At 48.2% G+C, this 27,582-nt stretch overlaps 1 protein-coding gene across 1 annotated transcript in view; it reads right to left on the reverse strand.

Annotated features, from left to right (window-relative positions):
• Positions 1-9,576: 9,576 nt before the first annotated feature.
• LOC140396660 (uncharacterized) overlaps positions 9,577-27,582 on the reverse strand; it is an 84,609-nt gene continuing 66,603 nt past the window's right edge. Inside the window, exon 10 of the mRNA XM_072485455.1 lies at positions 9,577-9,694. Coding sequence (XP_072341556.1) covers positions 9,668-9,694 — 27 coding nt within the window. The 3' untranslated portion in view covers positions 9,577-9,667. The remainder of the gene's footprint in view (positions 9,695-27,582) is intronic.

Here is a 27,582-nt window from a genome sequence, read left to right on the forward strand (position 1 = left end):
TTCCTGGACTGAGAATACCTATGTCTCCCACCTAAGATCTATTTAATTTCTCTGATTGTTTGTTTAATGTACAGGTATTGATGGTTTCTTGTCACATTCAATTTTCCTCTCGCAGCAGCTACTTGCTGACTAAATCGCGATATACTCCACAAACTACTCCCATGGTGGCAGAGCGGTTAGCAATGCTGCCTCACAGCGCCAGAAATCCTGGTTCAATTCCAGCCTTGGGTCACTGTCTGTGTGGAGTTTGCACTTTCTCCCTGTGTCTGCGTGGGTTTCCTCTGGGTGTGATATGGTACAAATTAATTAATGGCATGATGGGAAAACTGGTCAATGGGAAGACTGGTCAAAAGGTTTGAGACGATACCAGATAGACTGAAACTACTCATTCCAGCTCCCCAGGCCCAGGTAAAGAATGCTGCCCTAACTATTTTCAGAGCTGTATGGCCATAGGCCACCTCTGCATAACTTGAATTCTGAAAAGATCAGCGAAGGTCGAGCCATTCCAAAACACCGGACCTCGGCAACTCCTGATAAAACTAACTCGTCATAACCCAGGGCCGTAGCAATTAAAACAAGATAAGTTCAGGAAGAAACAAGAAAATCATTTGGCAGAGAAACGCCGGTTTTAAGTGGAAGTTTTAAATCTCAGAGTGGAAAAAGCAGTCCAGTAAGCGCCACGAACAATCACTATTAATGAGTTGGAGAGATAATGCCCGCAGAAAAGGGATTGATGATTGTGTGGATGGTAAAGCAAAGAATTGGGAGACTTTAAAATTGGAATGTGAACTTTGGGATAGAAAGCATAAACAACAGGGAGAAAATTTAAAAAATCTCCAACCAATAGGCAGAGAGGGCTAGCCAAGCAGATTAAACAAAAGGAGGATCCTCCCAGTTGCTCTGGCATGCCGATGTTTCCCTATTCAGGCGATACGGAAGAGGAGGAGGATTTAACCCCTGGACCCCACCCTCATCCTGCACACCCCGATCCTACAATTCCACCGTCCCAAGTCCAGACTCCCCCTTATGGTCCCACTGCCAATGAAACTCCTGCTAACACATCCCCCGTAGTAACACGCACTCGGTCACATACACAAGCCGTTAATATGGAACAACCCTTCACCTCTGTTAATCAGGCTTTTCTTGATTTATCACTCCAACCTAAGGAGGAGGAAACTTTTCCGCCACCACCTCCCCCCACAAATTATCCCATTAGGAGTGTTATTAATCCCCACGCTGGTGATAATGACGACCCATTCATTGAGGCGTGGCAGGCTTTTAAACCCCATGAGCTATGTTTGATCATGCCCAATGTCCCTCCTGCAAAGAGGACCCAGAGGGGTTCACTGAGTTTTTGAGGAGAACTGCGACCATGTACGGTGCTACCGCACGTGATCAATATTCTCTGATTTATTCATCGCTTCCCCCAGAATTAGGGGAAAGATGGAAAAATGAATTAGGACTTCATGGGGACACGAGGACAGCCTTCAGCGCCGCACACCAAATGGACGATCAGCGTACTTGAATGTTCCCTGCACTAAAACGGGCTCTCCATAAACCCGTTGACATCGCCAAACTCCTTGAATGTACCCCCACTTCTAAGGAAGATGGTCCAGAATTTTTGACCGCCTTTGTGGCATGTACACTATTTACTCCGGGGACATTGCTTTCAATGCAGGCACACAGTCTCCCCCATTTAATGCACTATTAATGCAGGTTTTGCCTGACCGCGTAGCATCCAGTATTAAAACTAATAACGTGGACTGGTCTGACAATTCTAAACCTCAAATGAAACGTGCTGTGTCTTATTATTGGAGCAATGGCCGCAACCGTGAGACCTGTTACAAAGACACTTCGCCCAAAATTAAATCCGAATTCATCCAACGTCCCTCTCAAAGAAGAGCTCCTAAAGGTCAGAACTCTCAGACAGATTCACGTTACTATCGCCCAGATTGCACGGACCCGCCTGAATTTGGTTACCGCTCACAGGCTCCTTACCCCTTCACTCGACACATGGAGGATTTCGACAGCACTCCTCCGCGTCGTCCTCCTGCCAAATATAATGTCACTTGCTTCAACTGTCAACGTACAGGCCACTATGCTAGGGATTGTCCAGCACCCCGACGACAAGGTAGATTTCAACCCCGTCGGCAGACACCCTTTACTACCTCTAACCCCTACTGACTAGCCCGATCAAACTTTCTGGTCCTCTCAACAGACCACTCTGACGAGCCCACCGCTACGATTTACATAGAGGGCGTGCCTATCCCCTTCCTGATTGACACCGGCGCAACTCATTCAACGCTAGACTGGACATTAATTTAGAAACATTGCTTTCCCCTTTCTGATAAGCATGTGGAACTTGCTGGTTTAATGGGGGAAGGTGCTGTTTATCCGCTTACGAAGCCGCTCTCTGTTCAATTTGAGGGCCGGGAATGTTGCATCCCTTTCACAGTTACCCGTGTCCTCGGTGTCAACCTGGCCGGACGTGACTTGCTGTGTGCCTTGCAGGTGGAAATTGTTTGCCTTGATAACGGCATTACTATATCAGCTATCCCGCAGGCCCAGCTTCAAAATTTTCCCCTTTTCACTACTCCACAATAGTGGTTGGTTGATTTTGATCCCTCACACTTTTCACCTCCCTTAGATATTCCCGATCCACATGTCGCTCTTTGCTACGATCATACAGGATGCTCGCCTGATTTAGAGAGCATTTACCAAGACACCCTCGGTTCTCTACAATCCGTTTCCTTTGTTGGCCTCGCTAAGGGAAAAGAAGGGTCTGCCTTTCTTGTCAATTTACCCCATGGCCTCTGGCGTCAGTCGGGACTTGTGTCACCCCACGTGACCCTTTCTGTGAACGAAGGCTACAGTGCCAAGTTCTTGGGATTTCTGGCAGCTGCACTGCGAGGACAAGCTGATCCTTTCTTTAATGGAAGTCAAATCTTACCCGCAGGCACTTTAGAATATTTTCAACGCCCATTTGTCCTCATTGGCACACTACACCACCATCGTTCAGTCCAATCAACGACTTCTGAACTACCCGCAGATTTATGGGCGGCCTCCAAACACGAGGTTGGTCTCACTAATGTCCCTCCCGTTGTTATTAAAGTTAAACCTAACATGTCCTTGCCCTCGATTTCACAGTACCCTTTGCGCCCCGAGGCTGAAGAAGGAGTCTCGGTCATGATTCAATTGTTCCTTCAACAGGGAATTGTGGTACCATGCCAATCGCCCTGTAACACCCCGATACTTCCAGTTTCTAAGATAGGAAGACCATCCAAATGGCGTTTGGTCCAAGACCTCCGACGTATTAATCAGATAGTGGAACCCTTACATCCTATTGTCCCAAATCCTTAGTAAGGGGCTGGTTTAGCACACTGGACTAAATCGCTGGCTTTTAAAGCAGAGCAAGGCAGGCCAGCAGCACGGTTCAATTGCTGTACCAGCCTCCCCAAACAGGTGCCGGAATGTGGCGACTAAGGGCTTTTCACAGTAACTTCATTGAAGCCTACTTGTGACAATAAGCGATTTTCATTTCATTTTTCATACTGTCCCACCGGAAGTGACTGTTTTCACCCTTGTTGATTTACAACATGCCTTTTTTGTGATACCCCTCGACCCTGAATCACAGTATTTGGTTGCCTTTACATTTAAGGGCAACCAATACACTTGGACTAGGCTCCCACAGGGCATCATTCATTCTCCAACCCTTTTCTCACAAGCATTGCACTCCCAGTTAGCGACATTATCAACTCCTGGTGGCTCCACCATCATCCAATATGTTGATGACTTACTCCTTGCCAGCCCTGACTTCATTGCTAACCAGCGTGACATCGTTTACCTGCTCATCCGTCTCCATTCTTGGGGATATGTGATCCCGCCCATTAAAGTTCATAAAGGCCGACGGCAGGTCAAATTTTTGGGTGTCCTAATAAATAGAACATAGAACATTACAGCACAGTACAGGCCCTTCGGCCCTCGATGTTGCGCCGATCTGTGAAACCACTCTAAAGCCCATCTACACTATTCCCTTATTGTCCATATGTCTATCCAATGACCATTTGAATGTCCTTAGTGTTGGCGAGTCCACTACTGTTGCAGGCAGGGCATTCCACGCCGTTACTACTCTCTGAGTAAAGAACCTACCTCTGACATCTGTCTTATATCTATCTCCCCTCAATTTAAAGGTATGTCCCCTCGTGCTAGACATCACCATCCGAGGAAAAAGGCTCTCACTGTCCACCCTATCCAATCCTCTAATCATCTTGTATGCCTCAATTAAGTCACCTCTTAACCTTCTTCTCTCTAATGAAAACAGCCTCAAGTCCCTCAGCCTTTCCTCATAAGATCTTCCCTCCATACCAGGCAACATTCTGGTAAATCTCCTCTGCACCCTTTCCAATGCTTCCACATCCTTCCTATAATGCGGCGACCAGAATTGCACGCAATACTCCAAATGCGGCCGCACCAGAGTGTTATATAGCTACAACATGACCTCATGGCTCCTAAGCTCAATCCCTCGACCAATAAAAGCTAACACACCGTACGCCTTCTTAACAACCCTCTCAACCTGGGTGGCAACTTTCAGGGATCTATGTACATGGACACCGAGATCTCTCTGCTCATCCACACTGCCAAGAATCTTACCATTAGCCCAGTACTCTGTCTTCCTGTTATTCCTTCCAAAATGAATCACCTCACACTTTTCTGCATTAAACTCCATTTGCCACCTCTCAGCCCAGTGCTGCAGCTTATCTATGTCCCTCCGTAACTTGTAACATCCTTCCGCACTGTCCACAACTCCACCGACTTTAGTGTCATCTGCAAATTTACTCACCCATCTTTCTACGCCCTCCTCCAGGTCATTGAGAAAAATGACAAACAGCAGTGGCCCCAAAACAGATCCTTGTGGTACACCACTAGTAACTGGACTCCAGACTGAACATTTCCCATCAACCACCACCCTTTGTCTTCTTCCAGCTAGCCAATTTCTGATCCAAACTGCTAAATAACCCTGAATCCCATGCCTCCGTATTTTCTGCAGTAGCCTACCATGGGGAACCTTATCAAACGCTTTACTGAAATCCATTTCCACCACATCAACTACTTTACCCTCATCCACCTGTTTGGTCACCTTCTCAAAGAACTCAATAAGGTTTGTGAGGCACGACCTACCCTTCACAAAACCGTGTTGAGTATCTCTAATCAAATTATTCCTTTCCAGATGATTATACATCCTATCTCTTATAAACCTTTCCAAGATTTTGCCCACAACAGAAGTAAGGCTCACTGGTCTATAGTTACCGGGGTTATCTCTACTCCCCTACTTGAACAAGGGGACAACATTTGCTATCCTCCAGTCTTCTGGCACTCGTCTTTAGACAAAGATGACTTAAAGATCAAGGCCAAAGGCTCAGCAATCTCCTCCCTAGCTTCCCAGAGAATCCTAGGATAAATCCCATCCGGCCCAGGTGACTTATCTATTTTCACACTTTCCAGAATTGCTAACACCTCCTCCTTATGAACCTCAAGCCCTTCTAGTCTAGTAGCCTGAATCTCAGTATTCTCCTCGACAACATTGTCTTTTTCCTGTGTGAATACTGACGGAAAATATTCATTTAGCACCTCTCCTATCTCCTCGGACTCCAAGCACAACTTCCCACTACTGTCCTTGACTGGCCCTACTCTTACCCTAGTCATTCTTTTATTCCTGACATATCTATAGAAAGCTTTAGGGTTATCCTTGATCCTACCTGCCAAAGACTTCACATGTCCCCTCCTGGCTCTTCTTAGCTCTCTCTTTAGGTCCTTCCTAGCTAACTTGTAACTCTCGAGCGCCCTAACTGAACCTTCATGTCTCATCTTTACATAAGTCTCCTTCCTCTTGACAAGTGTTTTGACTGCTTTAGTAAACCACGGTTCCCTCACTCGACCACTTCCACCCTGCCTGACATACTTATCAAGGACATGCAGTAGCTGTTCCTTGAACAAGCTCCACATTTCCATTGTGCCCATCCCCTGCAGTTTTCCTCTCCATCCGATGTATCCTAAGTCTTGCCTCATCGCATCATAATTGCCTTTTCCCCAGATATAACTCTTGCCCTGCGGTATATACCTATCCCTTTCCATCGCTAAAGTAAACGTAATCGAATTGTGGTCACTATCACCAAAGTGCTCACCTAACTCCAAATCTAACACCTGGCCTGGTTCATCACCCAGTACCAAATCCAATATGGCCTCGCCTCTCGTTGGCCTATCTACATACTGTGTCAGGGAACCCTCCTGCACACATTGGACAAAAACGGACCCATCTAATGTACTTGAACTATAGCGTTTCCAGTCAATATTTGGAAAGTTAAAGTCCCCCATAACAACTACCCTGTTGTTTTCGCTCTTATCCAGAATCATCTTTGCAATCCTCTCCTCTACATCTCTGGAACTTTTTGGAGGCCTATAGAAAACCCCTAACAGGGTGACCTCTCCTTTCCTGTTTCTAACCTCAGCCCATACTACCTCAGTAGACGAGTCCTCATCAAACGTCCTTTCTGCCACCGTAATACTGTCCTTGACTAACAATGCCACCCCTCCCCCTCTTTTACCACCTTCCCTGAGCTTACTGAAATATCTAAATCCCGGCACCTGCAACAACCATTCCTGTCCCTGCTCTATCCATGTCTCCGAAATGGCCACAACATCGAAGTCCCAGGTACCAACCCATGCCGCAAGTTCACCCACCTTATTCTGGATGCTCCTGGCATTGAAGAAGACACAGTTTAAACCACCTTCCTGCCTGCCGGTACACTCCTGCAACTTTGAAACCCTACTCATGACCTCACTACTCTCAACCTCCTGTATACTGGAGCTACAATTCAGGTTCCCAAGCCCCTGCTGAACTAGTTTAAACCCTCCCGAAGAGCATCAGCAAATTTCCATCCCAGAATATTGGTACCCCTCTGGTCCCCTCTGGTCCAGGTGCAGACCATCCCGTTTGTAGAGGTCTCACCAACCCCAGAATGAGCCCCAATTATCCAGAAATCTAAAACGCTCCCTCCTGCACCATCCCTGTAGCCACGTGTTCAACTCCTCTCTCTCCGTATTCCTCGTCTCGCTATCACGTGGCACGGGTAACAACCCAGAGATAATAACTCTGTTTGTCCTAGATCTAAGTTTCCACCCTAGCTCCCTGAATTCCTGCCTTACATCCCCATCCCTTTTCCTACCTATGTCGTTGGTACCTATGTGGACCATGACTTGGGGCTGCTCCCCCTCCCCCTTAAGGATCCCAAAAACACGATCCGAGACATCACGCACCCTGGCACCTGGGAGGCAACACACCAACCGTGAGTCTCTCACGTTCCCACAGAATCTCCTATCTATCCCCCTAACTATGGAGTCTCCAATGACTAATGCTCTACTCCTCTCCCCCCTTCCCTTCTGAGCAACAGGGACAGACTCTGTGCCAGAGACATGTACCCCATGGCTTAACCCTGGTAAGTCCCCCCCCCCCAACAGTATCCAAAGCTGTATACTTGTTACTAAGGGGAACGGCCACAGGGGATCCCTGTACTGACTGCTTCCTCCCAGCCCCTCTCACCGTCACCCATCTATCTTTATTCTTCGGAGTAACTACATCCCTGAAGCTTCTATCTATGACCACCTCTGCCTCCCAAATCATCCGAAGTTCATCCAGCTCCAGCTCCAGTTCCCTAACGCGGTTTCTGAGGAGCTGGAGATGGGTGCACTTCCCACAGATGAAATCAGCAGGGACACTGACAGCGTCCCTCACCTCAAACATTCTGCAGGAGGAATATTGCACTACCTTCCCTGTCATCCCCTCTGGATAAAAAAAAAGAAAGAAAGAGCTTACCTGTTATTCACTCCCCTTCTCAGCAAGCACTCACGCAGCAACCTCTGCGCCCCGCACGATAACACCCGAGGGAAAATAAATAAAAACTACTTATCAGTCACCAGGCAATCCCTTACCTGCAGGCTGTGACTTTACGGTTCAACTTTCCATTTCTACCTGCCCTCGAGCCTTCCTCTTGATCCTTACAGCGGTTGTTTTTTTTTGGTTAGAGGAGGGGGTAGGGAGGGAAACACTGAAGAAGTGTTTCGGGTTTAAGTGTCACTTGACAAGAGCTCCTCCACAAACCACCTCCAAGTTAGGGTGAGCACACGGACGTATGCAAATCTCCCCTGCAACGGCCAATCAGCAGCTCCGCTCTACTGCCCTCTGCTGCGGATCACTCCCTTACTCAGGAATGCATTACTCCTATCCTGCAGACCCCATTTCCTACATCGCCCAAGCAGGAGCAAGCCTTTTTAGGATTGGTGAACTTTTGCAGACAATGGATTCCGAATGTTACTGTCCATTCTAAAGATTTAACTCCGTACTCCTCTCAAAATGCTCCTCTTAAGTTTGAACTTCCTGATTCAGCAAAACAATCTTTTGTTACGCTCAAAAACGCCCTGGCTACCGCCCCAGCGCCAGGACGACCTATGTATGACAGACCCTTTCAGTTGTACGTTAATGTTCTTGATGAATGTGCCACTGGTGTTCTAACACAAGAACAGGGTGACCGGCGTCGCCCTCTGACGTCACTTTTGAAAAAAAACAACCTGGAAAACAGGAAGTTACCGTTAGGTTTTTATACTTAGAGACTGCTCCTCCTCCTCCGAACGGCTCCCGAAATTAGGCCCGAAGAGAGAGAACAAAACAGTAGTGAAAAAGCACCTTCTCCCACTCTGCACCGAATTACCTCAGTTCTGTGGCAAAGAGTTCCACAGATTCACCACCCTCTGGTTGAAGGAATTCGTCCTCATCTCTGTTTTAAGGATCGTCCCTTTAGTCTGAGATTGTGTCCTCTGCTTCTAGTTTTTCCTACAAGTGGAAACATCCTCTCCACGCCCACTTTATCCAGGCCTTGCAGTATCCTGTAAGTTTCAATAAGATCCCCCCTCATCCTTCTAAACTCCAATGAGTACAGACCCAGAGTCCTCAACCGTTCCTATACGACAAGCTCTTCATTCCAGGGATCATTCTTGTGAACCTCCTTTGGACCCTTTCCAGCACATCTTTCCTGAGATACAGGGCCCAAAATCTCTCACAATACTCCAAATGGGGTCTGACCAGAGCCTTTTACAGCCTCAGGTCTTGTACTCTAGACCTCTTGACATGAATGCTAACATTGCATTTGCCTTCCTATCTACCGACTGAACCTGGATGTTAACCTTAAGAGAATCTTGAACAAGGACTCCCAAGTCCATTTGTGCTTCTGATTTTCTGAGCATTTCCCTATTTAGGAAGTAATCTATGCCTTCATTGCTCCTTCCAAAGTGCATAACCTCCAACTTTTTCACATTATATTCCCTCTGCCACTTCTTTGCCCACTCTCCTAGCCTGTCCAAGCCTTCTGCAGCAGTCCCCCCGCCTCCCTTCCTCAATGCTACCTGTCCCTCTGCATATCTTTTTATCTGCAAACTTATCAACAGTGCCCTCAGTTCCTTCTTTCAGATCGTTAATGGATATTGTGAAATATTGTGGTCCCAACATCGACCCCAAAGGCACAGCACTAGCCCTGACCACATTTTATATAAAAGTATGTATATGATTTTATTTTGGTGAGATTTGCTGTGTGTATAATTTACTTAAACTCTCATATTACTACTTACCTGCAAGGCCACTTGGATGCTGGAATGAAAAAAAGGATTAAAGTATTAATTCAACAAAGACAAAGTTTGGGACATTCATTGTTTTTACAAGGACATTGTATATCATGGTTATGAAATGGTACATTCATTTATTTTCTGAAAGGATAAATGTTCTGAGACTGCAGCAGCTGGAATAAGAATATTCAATGATCCTGCTGGTGTAAAAAGGATCAGTGTGTTTGAAATGGAGCAGATCACAAAGGTCCAGATAGGGCAGAGCACAATGAACATAGTAAGAAAGGGAATTTGTATTGTCATAGCACTTTCTGCAATATCAGGATGTCCCAAGTCACGTTCTTGTCAATGATGCAGCTTTGTCATGTAGTCACACTGATAATCCAGGGAAATGTTGCAGCAATCTTACTCACAGCAAGATCCCACAATCAGCAATGCTACAATGAATAGACCATCAATTTTAGTGATCATAGACTCTATAGGGCCAACTGCTGTATAGATAAAGACTGAATATTAATCAGGCTCTAGATGCCAACTGCTGAATAGATAAAGACTGAATATGTCTCAGGCTCTTTAGGGTTAACTGCTGTACAGATAATATTGTGGGACTCTGGACTAGTGCGCAGTCAATTCCAGCCATGCAGGCCCCTATGTCTCTTGTTATTGGTCTGGATACACGTGTCGAGGAAAATGGGGTGACTTGCCCCTTAGACAGAACATTGGTAGATCTCTCATCTACTCATGCCTCACACCTGCTCCCACAGCAGTGTTCAACTTGGGTCTTCTAAGTGGTTTAGCGAATTGGTCACACCACAGTTTAGGATTGCTGAGGGAGAAAGGGAATGGGTAACCAAAAGGCAGAGAAGAAGCAGGAAGGCAGTGCAGGTGTCCCCTGCGGTCATCTCCCTCCAAAACAGGTTTACCGTTTTGGATACTGTTGGGGGAGATGGCTCACCAGGGGAAGGTAGTAGTAGCCAGGTTCATGGCACCGTGGCTGGCTCTGCTGCACAGAAGGGCGGGAAAAAGAGTGGAAGGGCTATAGTCATAGGGGACTCAATTGATAAAGATAGATAGTTTTTTGAAGAATAAAGGGATTAAGGGTTATGGTGTTCGGGCCGGAAAGTGGAGCTGAGTCCACAAAAGATCAGCCATGATCTCATTGAATGGCGGAGCAGGCTCGAGGGGCCAGATGGCCTACTCCTGCTCCTAGTTCTTATGTTCTTATGTTTATGTTCTTATGTAAGGGGAGTAGATAGGCGGTTCTGTGGTCGAAAATGAGACTCCCGAATGGTATGTTGCCTCCCGGGTGCACGGGTCAGGGATGTCTCAAATCGGCTGCAGAACATTCTGAAGGGGGAGGGTGAACAGCCAGCTGTCATGGTGCATATAGACACCAATGATATAAGTAAAAACGGGATGAGGTCCTACAAGCAGAATTTAGGGAGGTAGGAGCCAAGTTAAAAAGTCGGACCTCAGAGGTATTAATCTCAGGATTGCTACCAGTGCCACGTGGTAGTCAGAGTAGAAATGAAAGAATAAGCAGGATGAATGCTTGGCTTGAGAGATGTGCAGGTGCAGGAGAGAGGGGTTCAGATTTTTGGGATATTGGGACCGGTTCTGGGGGAGGTGGAACTACTACAAATTGGATGGTCTACACCTGAGCCAGACTGGAACCAATGTCCTTGGGAGTGCTTTTGCTAACGCTGAACCAAATGAAGAGGTTAGTGGACAGTAAGGAGGTAGTAACTAAAGCCTGTAAGGAACTAGATCATGAAGTCAGCATGACTAAGGGGAAGAGTAGGCAGGGAGCAGATGATGAACGCAAAGGGACTGGTGGTCTGAGGTGCATTTGTTTTAATGCAAGAAGTGTAGTAGGTAAGGCAGATGAACATAAGGCTTGGATTAGTACCTGGGAGTATGATGTTATTGCTATTTCTGAGACTTGGTTGAGGGAAAGGCATGATTGGCAACTAAATATCCCAGGATACCAATGCTTCAGGCGGGATACAGAGAGAGGTAAAAGGGGTGGAGGAGTTGCATTACTGGTCAGAGGGGATCTCACGGCTGTGCTGAAGGAGGGCACTATGGAGGACTCGAACAGTGAGGCGATATGGGCAGAGCTCAGAAACATGAAGGGTGCGGCAACAATGTTGGGGCTGTGCTACAGACCTCCCAACAGTGAGTGTGAGATAGAGGTACAAATATGTAAACAGATTATGGAAAGATGTAGGAGCAACAGGGTGGTGGTGATAGGAGATTTTAATTTTCCCAACATTGACTGGGATACACTTCGTGTCAGAGGTCTAGATGGAGCAGAATTTGTAAGGAGCATCCAGGAGGATTTTCTAGAGCAGTAAGTAAATAGTCCAACTCGGGAAGGGGCCATACTGGACCTGGTGTTGGGGAATGAGCCCGGCCAGGTGGTTGAAGTTTCAGTCGGGGATTACTTTGGGAATAGTGATCACAATTCCGTAAATTTTAGAATAGTCATGGACAAAGACTAAAGGAAGAGTGCTAAATTGGGAGAAGGCCAATTATACCAAAATTCGGCAGGAGCTGGGGAATGTGGATTGGGAGCAGCTGTTTGAAGATAAATCCACATTTGATATGTGGGAGGCTTTTAAAGAGAGGTTGATTAAAGTGCAGGACAGACATGCCCCTGTGAAAATGAGGGATAGAAATGGCAAGATTAGGGAACCATGGGTGACAGGTGAAATTGTGAGACGAGCTAAGAGGAAAAAGGAAGCATACATCAGGTCTAGGCGACTGAAGACAGACAAAGCTTTGGAAGAATATCAGGAATGTAGGACCAATCTGAAACGATGAATCAAGAGGGCTAAAAGGGGCCATGAAATGTCTTTAGCAAACAGGGTTAAGGAAAATCCCAAAGCTTTTTATTCATATATAAGGAGCAAGAGGGTAACTAGAGAAAGGGTTGGCCCACTCAAGGACAAAGGAGGAAAGTTATGCGTGGAGTCAGAGAAAATGGGTGAGATTCTTAATGAGTACTTTGCATCGGTATTCGCCGAGGAGATGGACATGACGGATGTTGAGGTTAGGGATAGATGTTTGATTACTCTCGGTCAAGTCGGCATAAGGAGGGAGGATGTGTTGGTATTCTAAAAGGCATTAAGGTGGACAAGTCCCCAGGTCCGGATGGGATCTATCCCAGGTTACTGAGGGAAGTGAGAGAGGAAATAGCTGGGGCCTTAACAGATATCTTTGCAGCATCCTTGAACACGGGTGAGGTACCGGAGGACTGGAGAATTGCTAATGTTGTCCCCTTGTTTAAGAAGGGTAGCAGGGATAATCCAGGTAATTATAGACCGGTGAGCCTGACATCAGGGAAGCTGCTGGAGAAGATACTGAGGGATAGAATCTATTCCCATTTGGAAGAAAATGGGCTTATCAGTGATAGGCAACATGGTTTTGTGCAGGGAAGGTCATGTCTTACCAACTTAATAGAATTCTTTGAGGAAGTGACAACGGAGATTGATGAGGGAAGGGCTGTAGATGTCATAAACATGGACTTCAGTAAGGCATTTGATAAGGTTCCCCATGGTAGGCTGATGGAGGAAGTGAAGTCTCATGGGGTCCAGGGTGTACTAGCTAGATGGATAAAGAACTGGCTAGGCAACTAGAGACAAATAGTAGTAGTGGAAGGGAGTTTCTCAAAATGGAGAACTGTGACCAGTGGTGTTCCACAGGGATCCGTGCTGGGACCACTGTTGTTTGTGATATACATAAATGATCTGGAGGAAGGTATAGGTGATCTGATTAGCAAGTTTGCAGATGACACTAAGGTTGGTGGAGTAGTCCTAAGTCCTAAGGGGACTGTCAGAGAATACAGCAGAATATAGATAGATTGGAGAGTTGGGCGGAGAAATGGCAGATGGAGTTCAATCCGGGCAAATGCGAGGTGATGCATTTTGGAAGATCCAATTCGAGACCGAACTATACGGTAAATGAAAAAGCCCTGGGGAAAATTGATGTACAGAGAGATCTGGGTGTTCAGGTCCATTGTACCCTGAAGGTGGCTGCACAGGTCGATAGAGTGGTCAAGAAGGCATGCTTTCCTTCATCGGAAGGAGTATTGAGTACAAGAGTTGGCAGGTCATGTTACAGTTGTATAAGATTTTGGTTCGCTAACATTAGGAATGCTGCGTACAGTTCTGGTCGCCACATTACCAAAAGGATGCGGATGCTTTGGAGAAGGTGCAGAGGAGGTTCATCAGGAAGTTGCCTGGTATGGAGGGCGCTAGCTATGAAGAGAGGTTGAGTAGATTAGGATTATTTTCATTAGAAAGACGGAAGTTGAGGGGGGGACCTCATTGAGGTCTACAAAATTATGAGAGGTATAGACAGGGTGGATAGCAAGAAGCTTTTTCCCAGAGTGGGGGACTCAATTACTAGGGGCCGTGAGTTCACGGTGAGAGGGGAAAAATTAAGAGAGATATGCGTGGAAAGTTCTTTACGCAGTGGGTGGTGGGTTCCTGGAACGTATTGCCGGCGGACGTGGTAGAGGCGGGCACGATAGCGTCATTTAAGATGTATCTCGACAGATACATGAATGGGCAGGGAGCAGAGGGATACAGATCCTTAGAAAATAGGCGACAGTTTTAGATAGAGGATCTGGATCGGCGCAGGCTTGGAGGGCCGAAGGGCCTGTGCCTGTGCTGTAATTTTTCTTTGTTCTTTGTTCCAGTTAAACTTACCGTCGGCATCGTAGCATTCTCCACTTTCGCTCCATTTTCAGAATCCTCTGACTAAACTCCCACAAGTCCCATGGGCTTTCCCTGCAACTGTCACCATGCTGAATGAACATGTACCACCATGTTAAAATGGTAATACCTCGGTTCCAAGTCTCAGTTCCAAAACAAGGGCCTTCCTTTCTGGTCTGAGGAGGAGACTTTGGAACTTACCCAGCTATCCATTTCATACCATGGCTACCTGTCTTCCTCTCAAATCTATCCTTCTATCCTTTTCAGAATTATGGAGGTGATGGAACAAAGGTTTAAAGTTATGGATCAGATCATCATCGTCAGCCATAATTGCTGCTTGCCTTGCGGTTTGCATCCTCTGGTCTTCAAATTGGATTATTATCAAAGGTAAGAAATTCTTAAACTCCTCTAAGAATCTCAGAGTCATAGGTAGTCTCAACTCCCAATGCTCGTACGAAAGAGAAAATGCTGGAAAATGTCAGCAGGTCTGGCAGCAACTGAAGGGAGAGAAAAGAGCTAACGTTTTGAGTCCAATGACTCTTTGTCAAAGCTAACAAACAGAGAAAGTGGGAAATATTTATACTGTGGAGTCAGAATCTCATTCTAGGAGAACTAGGAATACAGCTACAGGAATAGTGCCAGAGGACTGGAGGATAGCAAATGTGGTTCCTTTGTTCAAGAAGGGGAGTAGAGACAACCCCGGCAACTATAGACCGGTGAGCCTCACGTCTGTTGTGGGTAAAGTCTTGGAGGGAATTATAAGAGACAAGATTTATAATCATCTAGATAGGAATAATATGATTAGGGATAGTCAGCATGGCTTTGTGAAGGGTAGGTCCTTATCGGGTTCTTTCAGAAGGTGACTGAACAGGTAGACGAGGGTAGAGCAGTTGATGTGGTGTATATGGATTTCAGTAAAGCGTTTGATAAGGTTCTGCTCGGTAGGCTATTGCAGAAAATACGGAGGCTGGGGATTGAGGGTGATTTAGAGATGTGGATCAGAAATTGGCGAGCTGAAAGAAGACAGAGGGTGGTGGTTGATGGGAAATGTTCAGAATGGAGTTCAGTTACAAGTGGCGTACCACAAGGATCTGTTCTGGGGCCGTTGCTGTTTGTCATTTTTATAAATGACCTAGAGGAGGGCGCAGAAGGGTGGGTGAGTAAATTTGCAGACTACACTAAAGTCGGTGGTGTTGTCGACAGTGCGGAAGGATGTTGCAGGTTACAGAGGGACATAGATAAGGTGCAGAGCTGGGCTGAGAGGTGGCAAATGGAGTTTAATGTAGAGAAGTGTGAGGTGATTCACTTTGGAAGGAATAACAGGAATGCGGAATATTTGGCTAATGGTAAAATTCTTGGAAGTGTGGATGAGCAGAGGGATCTCGGTGTCCATGTACATAGATCCCTGAAAGTTGCCACCCAGGTTGATAGGGTTGTGAAGAAGGCCTATGGAGTGTTGGCCTTTATTGGTAGAGGGATTGAGTTCCGGAGTCATGAGGTCATGTTGCAGCTGTACAAAACTCCGGTACGGCCGCATTTGGAGTATTGTGTACAGTTCTGGTCACCTCATTATAGGAAGGACGTGGAAGCTTTGGAGCGGTTGCAGAGGAGATTTACCAGGATGTTGCCTGGTATGGAGGGAAAATCTTATGAGGAAAGGCTGATGGACTTGAGGTTGTTTTCGTTAGAGAGAAGAAGGTTAAGAGGAGACTTAATAGAGGCATACAAAATGATCAGGGGGTTAGATAGGGTGGACAGTGAGAGCCTTCTCCCACGGATGGAAATGACTAGCACGAGGGGACATAGCCTTAAACTGAGGGGTAATAGATATAGGACAGAGGTCAGAGGTAGGTTCTTTACGCAAAGAGTGGTGAGGCCGTGGAATGCCCTACCTGCAACAGTAGTGAACTCGCCAACATTGAGGGCATTTAAAAGTTTATTGGATAAGCATATGGATGATAATGGCATAGTGTAGGTTAGATGGCTTTTGTTTTTGACTTCCCATGTCGGTGCAACATCGTGGGCCGAAGGGCCTGTACTGCGCTGTATCGTTCTATGTTCTAGGTTCCCTTTATGTTCTTGCAGATTCCCACTCCTTTCCAGTACTGCAAGTTGGAACTCTCTCTCTCTGTCGCTTTCCTCTCTCTCATTCTCCCTTCATCTTCTCTTAGTCTTTCTCTTTCTTTTCTCTCAATCACTCTTTCGTCTTTTCATTTCCATCTCCATTGTTAAAATTCCCTTTCCTGCTCTAACATCAACCGAGTTTTTTCCAACTCTGACTTTCCACGGAAGACGTTTCTGGAGAAATGTGCTAAAAAAGACGCTGAACGCTAGGAAAGAGCTCCACATGATGATGAAGGAGGTGATGTCGGAGGCGACATAATGCCATGCAGCGCACCATAGAGGATCTGGGACGGAAGGTGGAGGCACAGGAAAGAAGAATCCTGGATTTGGCGAAAGCTGCTTCGGACTAGAGCGACAGGATTGTAGCTTTGGAAATCAAAGTGAGAAGCTTGGTGGCGGCCCAGGGGAGCCTAAAAGGGAAAGTGGAGGACCAGGAAAACAGGTCCAGATGGCAGAACGTCCGAATAGTGGATCTGCCAGAGGGGATAGAGGGTAGAGACCCAACGGGCTACATCGCCCAAATACTGGCCAAGCTAGTGGAGAGGGAGGACTTTCCAAACCCCCCCAGAAATGGACATGGCACACGGGTCGCTTCGGCCCAGGCCCAAAACCGGGGAGCAGCCCAGGGTGATTATCGCGAAGCTGCACCGGTTCCAGGACCGAGGAAAAATCTTAAGGTGGGCCCGGCAGACAAAATCATGCTCGTGGGAAGGACATAGATTAATGGTGTACCAGGACATTGGGGCGGACCTGGCAAAAAATGTTTGATAGAGCAAAATCAGTGCTCTATAAAAGTGGGGTACAATTTGGGATGCTGTTCCCGGCCAGACTCTGGGTGACAGTCAAGATAAGAACTGTGCCAGAACACTCCGGAGGAGGCTGATGAGTTTGTTAAAACAAACAAATTGGAGGAAAGCAATCGCGGCAACGATGAAAGTTGCAGGGGCGGAAAAAAGAAAGAAACAGAGAGCGGATGACAGACCACAAACAGGGACAACAATATCATGAACTCTGCTTTTTACGCGGGACAGTGCTGCCTCGTTTTGGGGCTCGTCTCTTCCCTCAGTGTGATGAGGGGGAGCAGGGCAAGGGGAGTGAGATAAGGAAAGCAGGCAACGGGGTGAGTAAAGGGGTGGAAGGAGGATGTTGAAACAGGTCAACATCTGACAAGCAGTGGGAGGGAAGCCATCATATTAGCAAGGAGAGCTACCATGGGAGGGCAGAAAGCAAGGGGAGAGGACGCACCAGGGGAGAGGACGCACCTGGCAAAAAGGGGGCACAAGGACAGGGCAGAAGTGGGGGGGGGAAACACGGGTAGGGGGACAGAGATATAGGGGCCAAAGGGGGGATAGGGGATGTGGGGAAGCGCAGGACAGAATGGAAGCAAAGGGAAGGTTAAGGATGAGAAACGGAACAGGCGCAGGCCTCGGCAGGCATGGAGAAGGGCGAGGAACCAGGGTGGAACCAGGCTGCAAGAAGCCATTTGGGAGCGCCTTTGGGCTGGGCAAAGGGAGACCCTGGAGTGCAGAGGCCCGACCTGATGCAGAGAATGGTGACCGTGGCCATTTTGGACGGCCCCCTAACAAAGGGAAACCCCAGAGTGCAGGGGCTCATCCATCAAGCAAGTATGGACCCGCAGGACCGCCGTTCAGAAACCCCTCACCAGGATTGTTACCTGGAACATATGGGGACTGAACAGCCCAGTCAAAAGATCCAGGGTCTTCACCCACTTAGGAAGTCTAAAAACTAACATAATTTACCTGCAAGAGGCGCACTAAGGTGATGTCCAAGCTCTGTCCAGTAACTGTCCATATATATTCCCACATAGTCCCCCCTCCTTGCAGCTTGTGCCTATCAGTGTGGTTTCTGGGGCCCCGCGGTCCCCTACTGTCTGTTGGGTAGGAAGTGTTTTATTTGAAGTTGCCTCATTTCCTGTCCTTTTGGTAGTTTCCACTTCCTCGTCAGTTCATCCAGTGTCGCCAGTCTGTGCCCTACGTAAAAGTCCCTGACTGTCAGTGTGCCCCCGTCACGTCTCCACCTGTGAAGGTGGTGTCTAGCATGGCTGAGGGGAATTTGTGATTGTTGCAGGTGGGGGTCATCTTAGTTAGCCTGATGTGTTGTCTCAGTTGGGTCCACGTTCTCAGCGTGGCAGCTATCACTGGGCTTGTTGTGTATCTTGTTGAGGGGGTACAAATCTGGTCGCCACACTACCAGAAGGATGTGAGTTATTCGGAGAGGGTACAGAAGCGGTTTACTAGGATGTTGCCTGATATGGAGGGCATTAGCTATGAGGAGAGGTTAGATAAACTCGATCTGTTCTCACTGGAACGGCGGAGGTTGAGAGGCAACCTGATAGAGGTCCACAAGATCATGAGTGGCATGGACAGAGTGGATAGTCAGATGCTCTTTCCTAGGATCTGAGAGTCAAGTACTACGTGACAGGTTTAAAGTGCGTGGGGAAAAGTTTAGAACAGATGTGCAAGGCAAGTTTTTTACACAGAGGTTGGTAAATATATGGAACGCGCTACCTGGGGAGATGGTGGGAACAGGTACATTTAAGGGACATCTAGACAAATGTATGAATAGGGTGGGAATGGAAGGATACGGGCTCCACAAGTTCAGACGGTTTTAGTTTAGGCAGGTACCATGGTCGGTGCAGGCTTGGAGGGCCGAAGGGCCTGTTCCTGCATTGTATTGTTCTTTGTTCTTTATATACATGCAATAGCAAAGATGAAATAATGATCTGCTAATCTAATTATTCCCCTAACATTGTCTCACCCTCCACCCAGACATGCACAGTGAGCTTTGTGCATGAGCAGAGGAAGAGGCCACATCTGGAGTGAGGTAGACAGAGTTTTAAAGTTAGGAATTTTAAGCAAAGTAGGAATAGAGTTGGTGAGTCTTTTCCTGTTTCCATTTTTCTAAGTGTCTAGTAATCCAGTTAAAAAGTTAATAAAATGCTGCCCCACCCAAATAGCTGAGGGGCAGTTATCTGTCCATTACCTGAAGCCTGATTAGAAGTCAAGAAGTGTTGATTCCTTGCTTTGAAGTTTAACAGTGTGAGAGTCATCTGAGTCACCTCAGCTCTACTTAAAGAAAGAGCTTCAAAGCGCACTCACAGTGAGCACATGAGCAATGGGAGAGGCTACATCCAGAATGAGGTACAGAGTGTGTTTTAAACTTGGACATTTGAAACAGAGTGGGAATTTGGTGCAGAGCGGGAAGAGGTGCTCTTTGCTTTTTCTCCTTGCTTTGTAACTTTTAAATCATCAGAGCGGTGTCTTGCCCTGCTACACCTGAGGCTACAATGGAGACAGCTGGTAAGTAGAGGATAAGTAGTAGTTTGAAAATACTTTTTGTGGTTTATAATCTGTAAGGGCTATAATGAGCAGTAACAAGGACAGGGAAAGAAGGGCCATAGAGAATTGAATTTAATCTAATATCAAGCATCTTCCAATGAAAGGGTAAGTGATGGCAGGAGAGTTCAAAACCTTGGTTTGCTCCTCTTGCTCCATGTGGGATGCCGGGGACATTTCCAGTGCCCGGAACCAGCACTTGTGCAGGAAGTATCTCCAACTACAGTGTCTGGAAACCCAGGCTTCTGAGCTGGAACGGCGGCTGAGGAAACTGGAGCATCTGTGAGGCGGAGAATGTTGTGGACAGCACTTATAGAGAAGTGGTCACTCCGCAGGCTCAGACCTTTTTCTTTATTCGTTCATGGGACATGGATGTCACAGGCTATGCCAGCATTTATTGCCCATCCCTAACTGCCCTTGGGGGGCAGTTAAGAGTCAACCACGTTGCTGTGGGTCTGGAGTCACATATAGGCCAAGTCAGGTAAGGATGGAAGATTTCTTTCCCTAAAGGACATTAGTGAATCAGATAGGTTTTTATGACAATCGGCAATAGTTTCATGGTCATCATTAGAGTTTTAATTCCTGATTTTTATTGAATTCAAATTCCACCACCTGCAGAGGAAGAGAGCGAGACAAGCAGTGCAGGAATCTTCTGTGGCCATTTCCCTGCAAAACAGATATGCCGCTTTGAATACTGTTGGGGGTGGGGGGATGATATAGAATCATAGACTTTACAGTGCAGAAGGAGGCTGTTAGGCCCATCGGGTCTGCACCGGCCCTTGGAAAGAACGCCCCACTTAGGCCCGCACCTTCTCCCTATTCCTGGAACCCAGTAACCCCACCTAACCTTTTTGGACACTAAGGGCAATTTATCATGGCCAATCCACCTAACCTGCACATCTTTGGACTGTGGGAGGAAACTGGAGCACCCGGAGGAAACCCACGCACACATTGGTACCCACAGCAGACTCCACACAGACAGTGACCCAAGCCGAGAATCGAATCTGGGACCCTGGAGCTGTGAAGCAACAGTGCTAACCATTGTGCTAATGTACTGCCTCAGGTAAAGCAGCAATAGTCAAATTTGTTGCACCACAGTTGGTTCTGCTGCAGAGGGGAGGAGTAAAAAGTGTGAGAATGCAATAGTTATAGATGATTTGATTGTAAGAGGAATAGATCAGTGTTTCTGTGGCCGTAAACAAATCTCCAGGATGGTATGTTCCCTCCCTGGTGCTAGGGTCAAGGATGTCTTGGAGCGGTTACAAGACATTCTGGAAGGAGAGGGTGAACAGCCAGTGGTCGTGGTGCACATCGGTACTGTTGTGTTATGTAATTTGGAATAACACAAGCTGCCACTTGATGCAGTTTTGAGTAAAAGATGCCCCAGACTTTGAAGTGAGTTCAATGTGTTTTATTGAACTATTAGCACAGTTCTCAATGAGTTTGACTCTCTGCTAATCTAAATGTAGTAACTCAGTCTAACTGAACCAGCCTTGCTCTAAGCCACGTGCTGGGGTGTGATGCTGAGGATACACCCTGTCTCACTCTGTAGATGTTGGTCTGTGTAAAGAGGCGGAGTCTGAGTGCCTCATCCCTTTTATAGTGAGATACCACCCCTGAGTGTCCTGACTGCTCATTGGTCGTGTCATATTCTATGTGTTCATTAGCTGCATGTTTGCATATCATGACAGGTACCAACGACATAGGCAAATAAAGGGATGAGATCCTAAAAGCAGAATGTAGGGAGTTAGAAAAGTTGGGAAGTAACACCTCAAAGGTGGTGATCTCAGGATTACTACCAGTGCCACATGCTAGTCAGAGTAGAAATAGCAGGATATATCGGATGAATATGTGGCTGAAAAGATGGTGTGAGGGGAGGGTTTCAGATTCATGGGGCATTGAGACCGTTCTGAGGGAGGTAGGACCTGTACAAACTGGATGAGTTACACCTGGGCAGGACTGGGACTGATGTCCTCGGGGCAGTATTTGCTTGGGTGGTTTGGGAGGGTTTAAACTAAAATGGCAGGGGGATGGGAGCCTGTGCAAGGAGTTAGAGGAGGAGGAACGTTAGAGGAGTGGGCAGCACGGTAGCACAAGTGATTAGCACTGTGGCTTCACAGCGCCAGGGTCCCAGGTTCGATTCCCCGCTGGGTCACTGTCTGTGCGGAGTTTGCACGTTCTCCCCGTGTCCGCGTGGGTTTCCTCCGGGTGCTCCGGTTTCCTCCCACAGTCCAAAGACGTGCAGGTTAGGTGGATTGGCCATGCTAAATTACCCGTAGTGTCCATAAGGGTTGAGAGGGGTTATTGGGTTGCGGGGATAAGGTGGAAGTGAGGGATTAATGTGGGTCGGTGCAGACTCGATGGGCCGAATGGCCTCCTTCTGCACTGTATGTTCTATGTTCTATGAAACAAGGACAAAAACAAAAGACCGAAAGGGGAATAAGAAAAGTGATAGGCAGAGAAACTAAGGGCCAGATTCAATGGAAACTACAATGGTATGAGGCACTGGTTGGCTATGATAGATTGGGAAACAGTACTTAAAGGGAAGACAGTAGATAGGCAATGGCAAACATTCATGGAGCGCATGAGGGGAACTGCAACAATTGTTTATTCCTGTCTGGCACAAAAGTAAAACGGCAAAGGTGGCCAATCCATGGTTTATAAGGGAAATTAGAGACCGTAAGGGGTGGCACGCTAGCACAGTGGTTAGCACTGTTGCTTCACAGCTCCAGGGTCACAGGTTCGATTCCTGGTTTGGGTCACTGTCTGTGCGGAGTCTGCACGTTCTCCCCGTGTCTGCGTGAGTTTCCTCTGTGTGCTCCGGTTTCCTCCCACAAGTCCTGAAAGACATGCTGTTAGGTGAATTGGATATTCTGAATTCTCTCTCTGTGTACCCGTTCAGTAACCTCATTGCAGTGTTAATGTAAGCCTACTTGTGATAATAAGGATTTTTATTATAATATCCAAGGGAGAAGCATTCACATTGGCCAAGAAAAACAAAAGGCCTGAGGATTGGGAGCAGTTTAGAATTCAGCAAAGAAGGACCAAGGGATTGATTATGAAGGGAAAAATAGAATACGAGAGGGAACAGAAAAACTGACTGTAAATGTTTCTACAGGTGTGTGAAGAGAAAAAGACCAGTGAAAACAAATGTTGGCCCTTTACACTCACAAACAGGGGAATGTATAATAATGGACGAAGAAATGGATGAGCATCTAAACATATAGGGTGCGATTCTCCCAAATGGAGACCAAGTGTTCGGGGTACGACCGATTCTGTCCCCCACAGGGGCCCAGCACGGCGATGGAGTGGTTCACGCCGCTCCAGCCTCCTTTTGCTGCGCCAAATGGGCGCCACGTGAACCTGCGCATGCACGGGGGACTTCTTTAGCGCGCCGGCCCCGACTCAACAGGGCGTCGGTGTTCAGGGGCTGGCCGTGCCAGAATGTAGGCCCGGGGGGGGAGATGCTGGCCCACTGATTGGTGGGCCCCGATCGTGGGCCAGACCCCATTGGAGGCCCCCCCCCCCCGGGGACGGAGCCCCCCCCCCCCCCACAGGCTGCCCCCCGACCGTTCGCGCAGCGTTCCCGCCAGCAGCGACCAGGGGTAAATGGCGCCGGCAGGACTCTGTCGTATCCGTGCAGCCGCTTGGCCCATCCGGGCCGAAGAATCGGTGGCCCCGCCGATTCCAGCGGCCTGCAACCGGCGCCGCGCCAAACGGGCCAGCACAAATGGCGCCAATTCTTCGCACCTCGGAGAATCACGCGCCGCCGTCGGGGCGGAGTGGTGGGGTTGTGGCGATTCTCCGTCCCGGCGCGGGGCTTGGAGAATCGCCCCCATAATTTGAATTTGTCTTCAGAAATGAGGACACAAATCAGATACCAGAAATGTTGGGGAACGCAGGGTTTAGTGAGAAGGAGGAACTGAAAGAGATCAATATCAATAGAGAAATGGTGTTGGGGTAATTGATGAGATTGAAGGCTGATAATTGCCCAGGGCCTGATAATCTACATTCCAGGATACTGAAGGAGGTGGCTCTGAAATGGATACATTGGATGTCATCTTCTAGGATCCTATAGACTGCGGAACAGTTCCTGTCGATTGGGGGGGTGGCTAATGTAACTCCACTATTTAAAAAGAGAGATAGAGAGAAAACCGGGAATTATAGACCAGTAAACCTGACGTTTATAGTATGGAAAATTCTAGAATCCATTATCAAAGATTTTATGGCAGAGCACTTAGAAAACAGTGGCAGGATCGGACAGAGTCAGCCTAGATTATGAATGGGAAATCATAGTTGACAAATCTACCGAATTGGATTTGATTTACTGTCATGTATATCAAGGTACAGTGAATAGTATTGTTCTGCATACAGTCCCGATAGATCTTACCATACACAAAAAACATAGGACATACATAAATACACAATGTGAATACATAGACAAACTTCCGGTGGCAGCATGTAGAGGGGAGGTCACATGCTGGGTGGCTCCTACTTACTGCATTTTAGGAATTTTAAAGTCCGGTCCTGGGGACAATTTGCGAATGATTGATTGAAAGAATATACAAGGAAGGCAAAGGATGTCAAAAGGATTAAGAAAAATAGCCGTGAATAAGGGGGGGAGTGAGTGTTCACCGTCGAGTAGCTGTGGCAAAGACATCGGCCGAGGTGAGAGAGCAGAGCGAGAGAATGAAGGGAGCAGAGGAGGCCGTGTCGCAGCACAGCGATCAGCTCACCTCGATGGCGGATGAGCTGTAGAGGGTGGTCGAGGCTAATAAGGGGATTCGAGCCAAGCTGGAGGACCTGGAGAACCACTCGAGGTGTCAAAATTTGAGGATTGTGAGCTTGCCCGTAGGGGTAGAAGACTTGAGGCTGATGGAGCGAATCCTACCTCCCCCAGAGCTCCTCCTCCCCCATCTCCCACAGGGGGAGGTCAGGTCCAGGGTGGCGCCGCTGACGCTCGGCCTGAGGGACCACTCCCTCTGCCATGTATACTCCTTCCGGCGTCAGGTTTTTGTCCGCCTGGCCCGGGAGGAGGTCACGGAGGGAGGTTTTGTGGTCTCCCACCACGGGGAGGAACACAAGGTTTCCTGATCAGCGGAGGTGCCATGCCTGCAGAGGGCTGGGGCATATCCGCCGCAACTGCCCCACCCTGACGGCCGCCGTCATCACCACCTCCAGGGCGGCCGCGGCTGGCACTGCCCCCTCTCTCCTCCACCACCTCTTCGCCTGCCCAGCAGCCGACCCCTGTTAGACCGGGCCCTCCAAGACCCAGGCCCTGTTCCAACCGCTGACCCCGTGCCCGTCTATAAAAGCTCAGAGGCCGCAGCCTTGTCTCAGGACACCGCCGCACTGCAACAACCTGAACCCGGAGAGACCACCACATGGGCTCCAAGGGGCGACGGTGACACAGTATACGGCCCCGAGGCGGAGGAAGATCCGGGATTGACTCGGGCCTAGGGCTAGCCGGTGCCCGTGTCGTCGGCCAAACTCCATGTGGCTGGGACTCGGCTCGGGTGGTGACCGCTCGGAGGAGGAAGGCTGCTTGGTGACGGGTGAGGAGGAGGATTTAGACGCTCTCTGCAGCAAGGCAGAGGGCGCCCTCACTCCCGGCACTGAGTCTCCCCTCATCTCCTCAGGGGAACTCGGAGCATTTTTGAAAACACATCACGGTCACCAGGACTGTGTGTGGTTGGCCCTGGACAGCTGGGGAAATCTGGGGCTGCTCCTCGAGTCTATGCCAAAGAGGGGCGGGAATTCGATCAGGACCAGTGGGAGCAGAGCCAAGCTGTTCTGTTCATTGCGAGACTCCTGAAGGAGTGGAGGGAGCGTTGAACCTCTACTCCCTCCAAGCACTGTATAAAGGGTATTGATGAAGGTTAACACATTTGTCGCTCGGATCCGATTACTGTATGCTACCTCAGAGTGTCTGATTAAGATTGACAGGTCTCTGACGCGCCCCTTCGCTTTGGGAGAGGAGTGCGTCAGGGCCCCTTGTCCGGCCAACTTTATTCTCTATGCATGGAGCCTTTCCTGCGCCTCCTGCGGAGGAGGTTGCCGGGGCTGGTCCTGCGCGAGCCGGATATGGAGGTGGTCCTCTCGGCTTACGCTGACGATGTGCTCATGTTCACTGACCCCAGTGACCTGCGGAGGATGCAAGAGTGCCAGGCTGTGTACTCCGCCGCGTCTTCTGCTAGGATCAACTGGGCTAAATGCTCCAGACTCCTGGTCAGTCTGTGTTAAATGGACACCATTCCAGAGGAGCTCAGGCCTTTCAGCTGGAGCTGGACCATCATCCTCTAGAACAAAGAACAAAGAAATGTACAGCACAGGAACAGGCCCTTCGGCCCTCCAAGCCCGTGCCGTCCATGCTCCCCGGCTAAACTACAATCTTCTACACTTCCTGGGTCCGTATCCCTCTATTCCCATCCTATTCATGTACTTGTCAAGATGCCCCTTAAATGTCACTATCGGCCCTGCTTCCACCACCTCCTCCGGTAGCGAGTTCCAGGCACCCACTACCCTCTGCGTAAAAAACTTGCCTCGTACATCTACTCTAAACCTTGCCCCTCTCACCTTAAACCTATGCCCCCTAGTAATTGACCCCTCTACCCTGGGGAAAAGCCTCTGACTATCCACTCTGTCTATGCCCCTCATAGTTTTGTAGACCTCTATCAGGTCTCCCCTCAACCTCCTTCGTTCCAGCGAGAACAAACTGAGTTTATTCAACCGCTCCTCATAGCTAATGCCCTCCATACCAGGCAACATTCTGGTAAATCTCTTCTGCACCCTCTCTAAAGCCTCCACATCCTTCTGGTAGTGTGGCGACCAGAATTGAACACTATACTCCAAGTGTGGCCTAACTAAGGTTCTATACAGCTGCTACATGACTTGCCAATTCTTATACTCAATGCCCCAGCCAATGAAGGGAAGCATGCCGTATGCCTTCTTGACTACCTTCTCCACCTGTGTTGCCCATTTCAAAGACCTGTGGACCTGTACTCCTAGATCTCTTTGACTTTCAATACTCTTGAGGGTTCTACCATTCACTGTATATTCCCTACCTGCATCAGACCTTCCAAAATGCATTACCTCACATTTGTCCGGATTAAACTCCATCTGCCATCTCTCCGCCCAAGTCTCCAAACAATCTAAATCCTGCTGTATCCTCTGACAGTCCTCATCGCTATCTGCAATTCCACCAACCTTTGTGTCGTCTGCAAACTTACTAATCAGGCCAGTTACATTTTCCTCCAAATCATTTATATATAGTACAAAGAGCAAAGGTCCCAGCACTGATCCCTGTGGAACACCACTGGTCACAGCCCTCCAATTAGAAAAGCATCCTTCCATTGCTACTCTCTGCCTTCTATGACCTAGCCAGTTCTGTATCCACCTTGCCAGCTCCCCCCTGATCCCGTGTGACTTCACCTTTTGTACTAGTCTACCATAAGCGCTCACATGGGCTGCTTGAGAAGCTTCAATTCCCACATACAGAACAAGCTGGAAGAAGGCTGTTGTCACAACAACTCCTCTTCTGGTCTTTGAAACGGTAGGCCTGGGCCCTGGCCCTGGGCGAGTGCTAGCCACAACCTAATCGTTGGGGGCAATCTGACCCGGTCTGTCGATGGACCCCCCTCGGCAGGAGCAACCACAAGTAGGGCACTGAGATCCAACACTCGGAACGAGGGCAGGTCAATCCCCATGCGAGA

This window comes from Scyliorhinus torazame, chromosome 19 (assembly GCF_047496885.1).
Source record: "Scyliorhinus torazame isolate Kashiwa2021f chromosome 19, sScyTor2.1, whole genome shotgun sequence".
Classification (NCBI taxonomy): domain Eukaryota; kingdom Metazoa; phylum Chordata; class Chondrichthyes; order Carcharhiniformes; family Scyliorhinidae; genus Scyliorhinus; species Scyliorhinus torazame.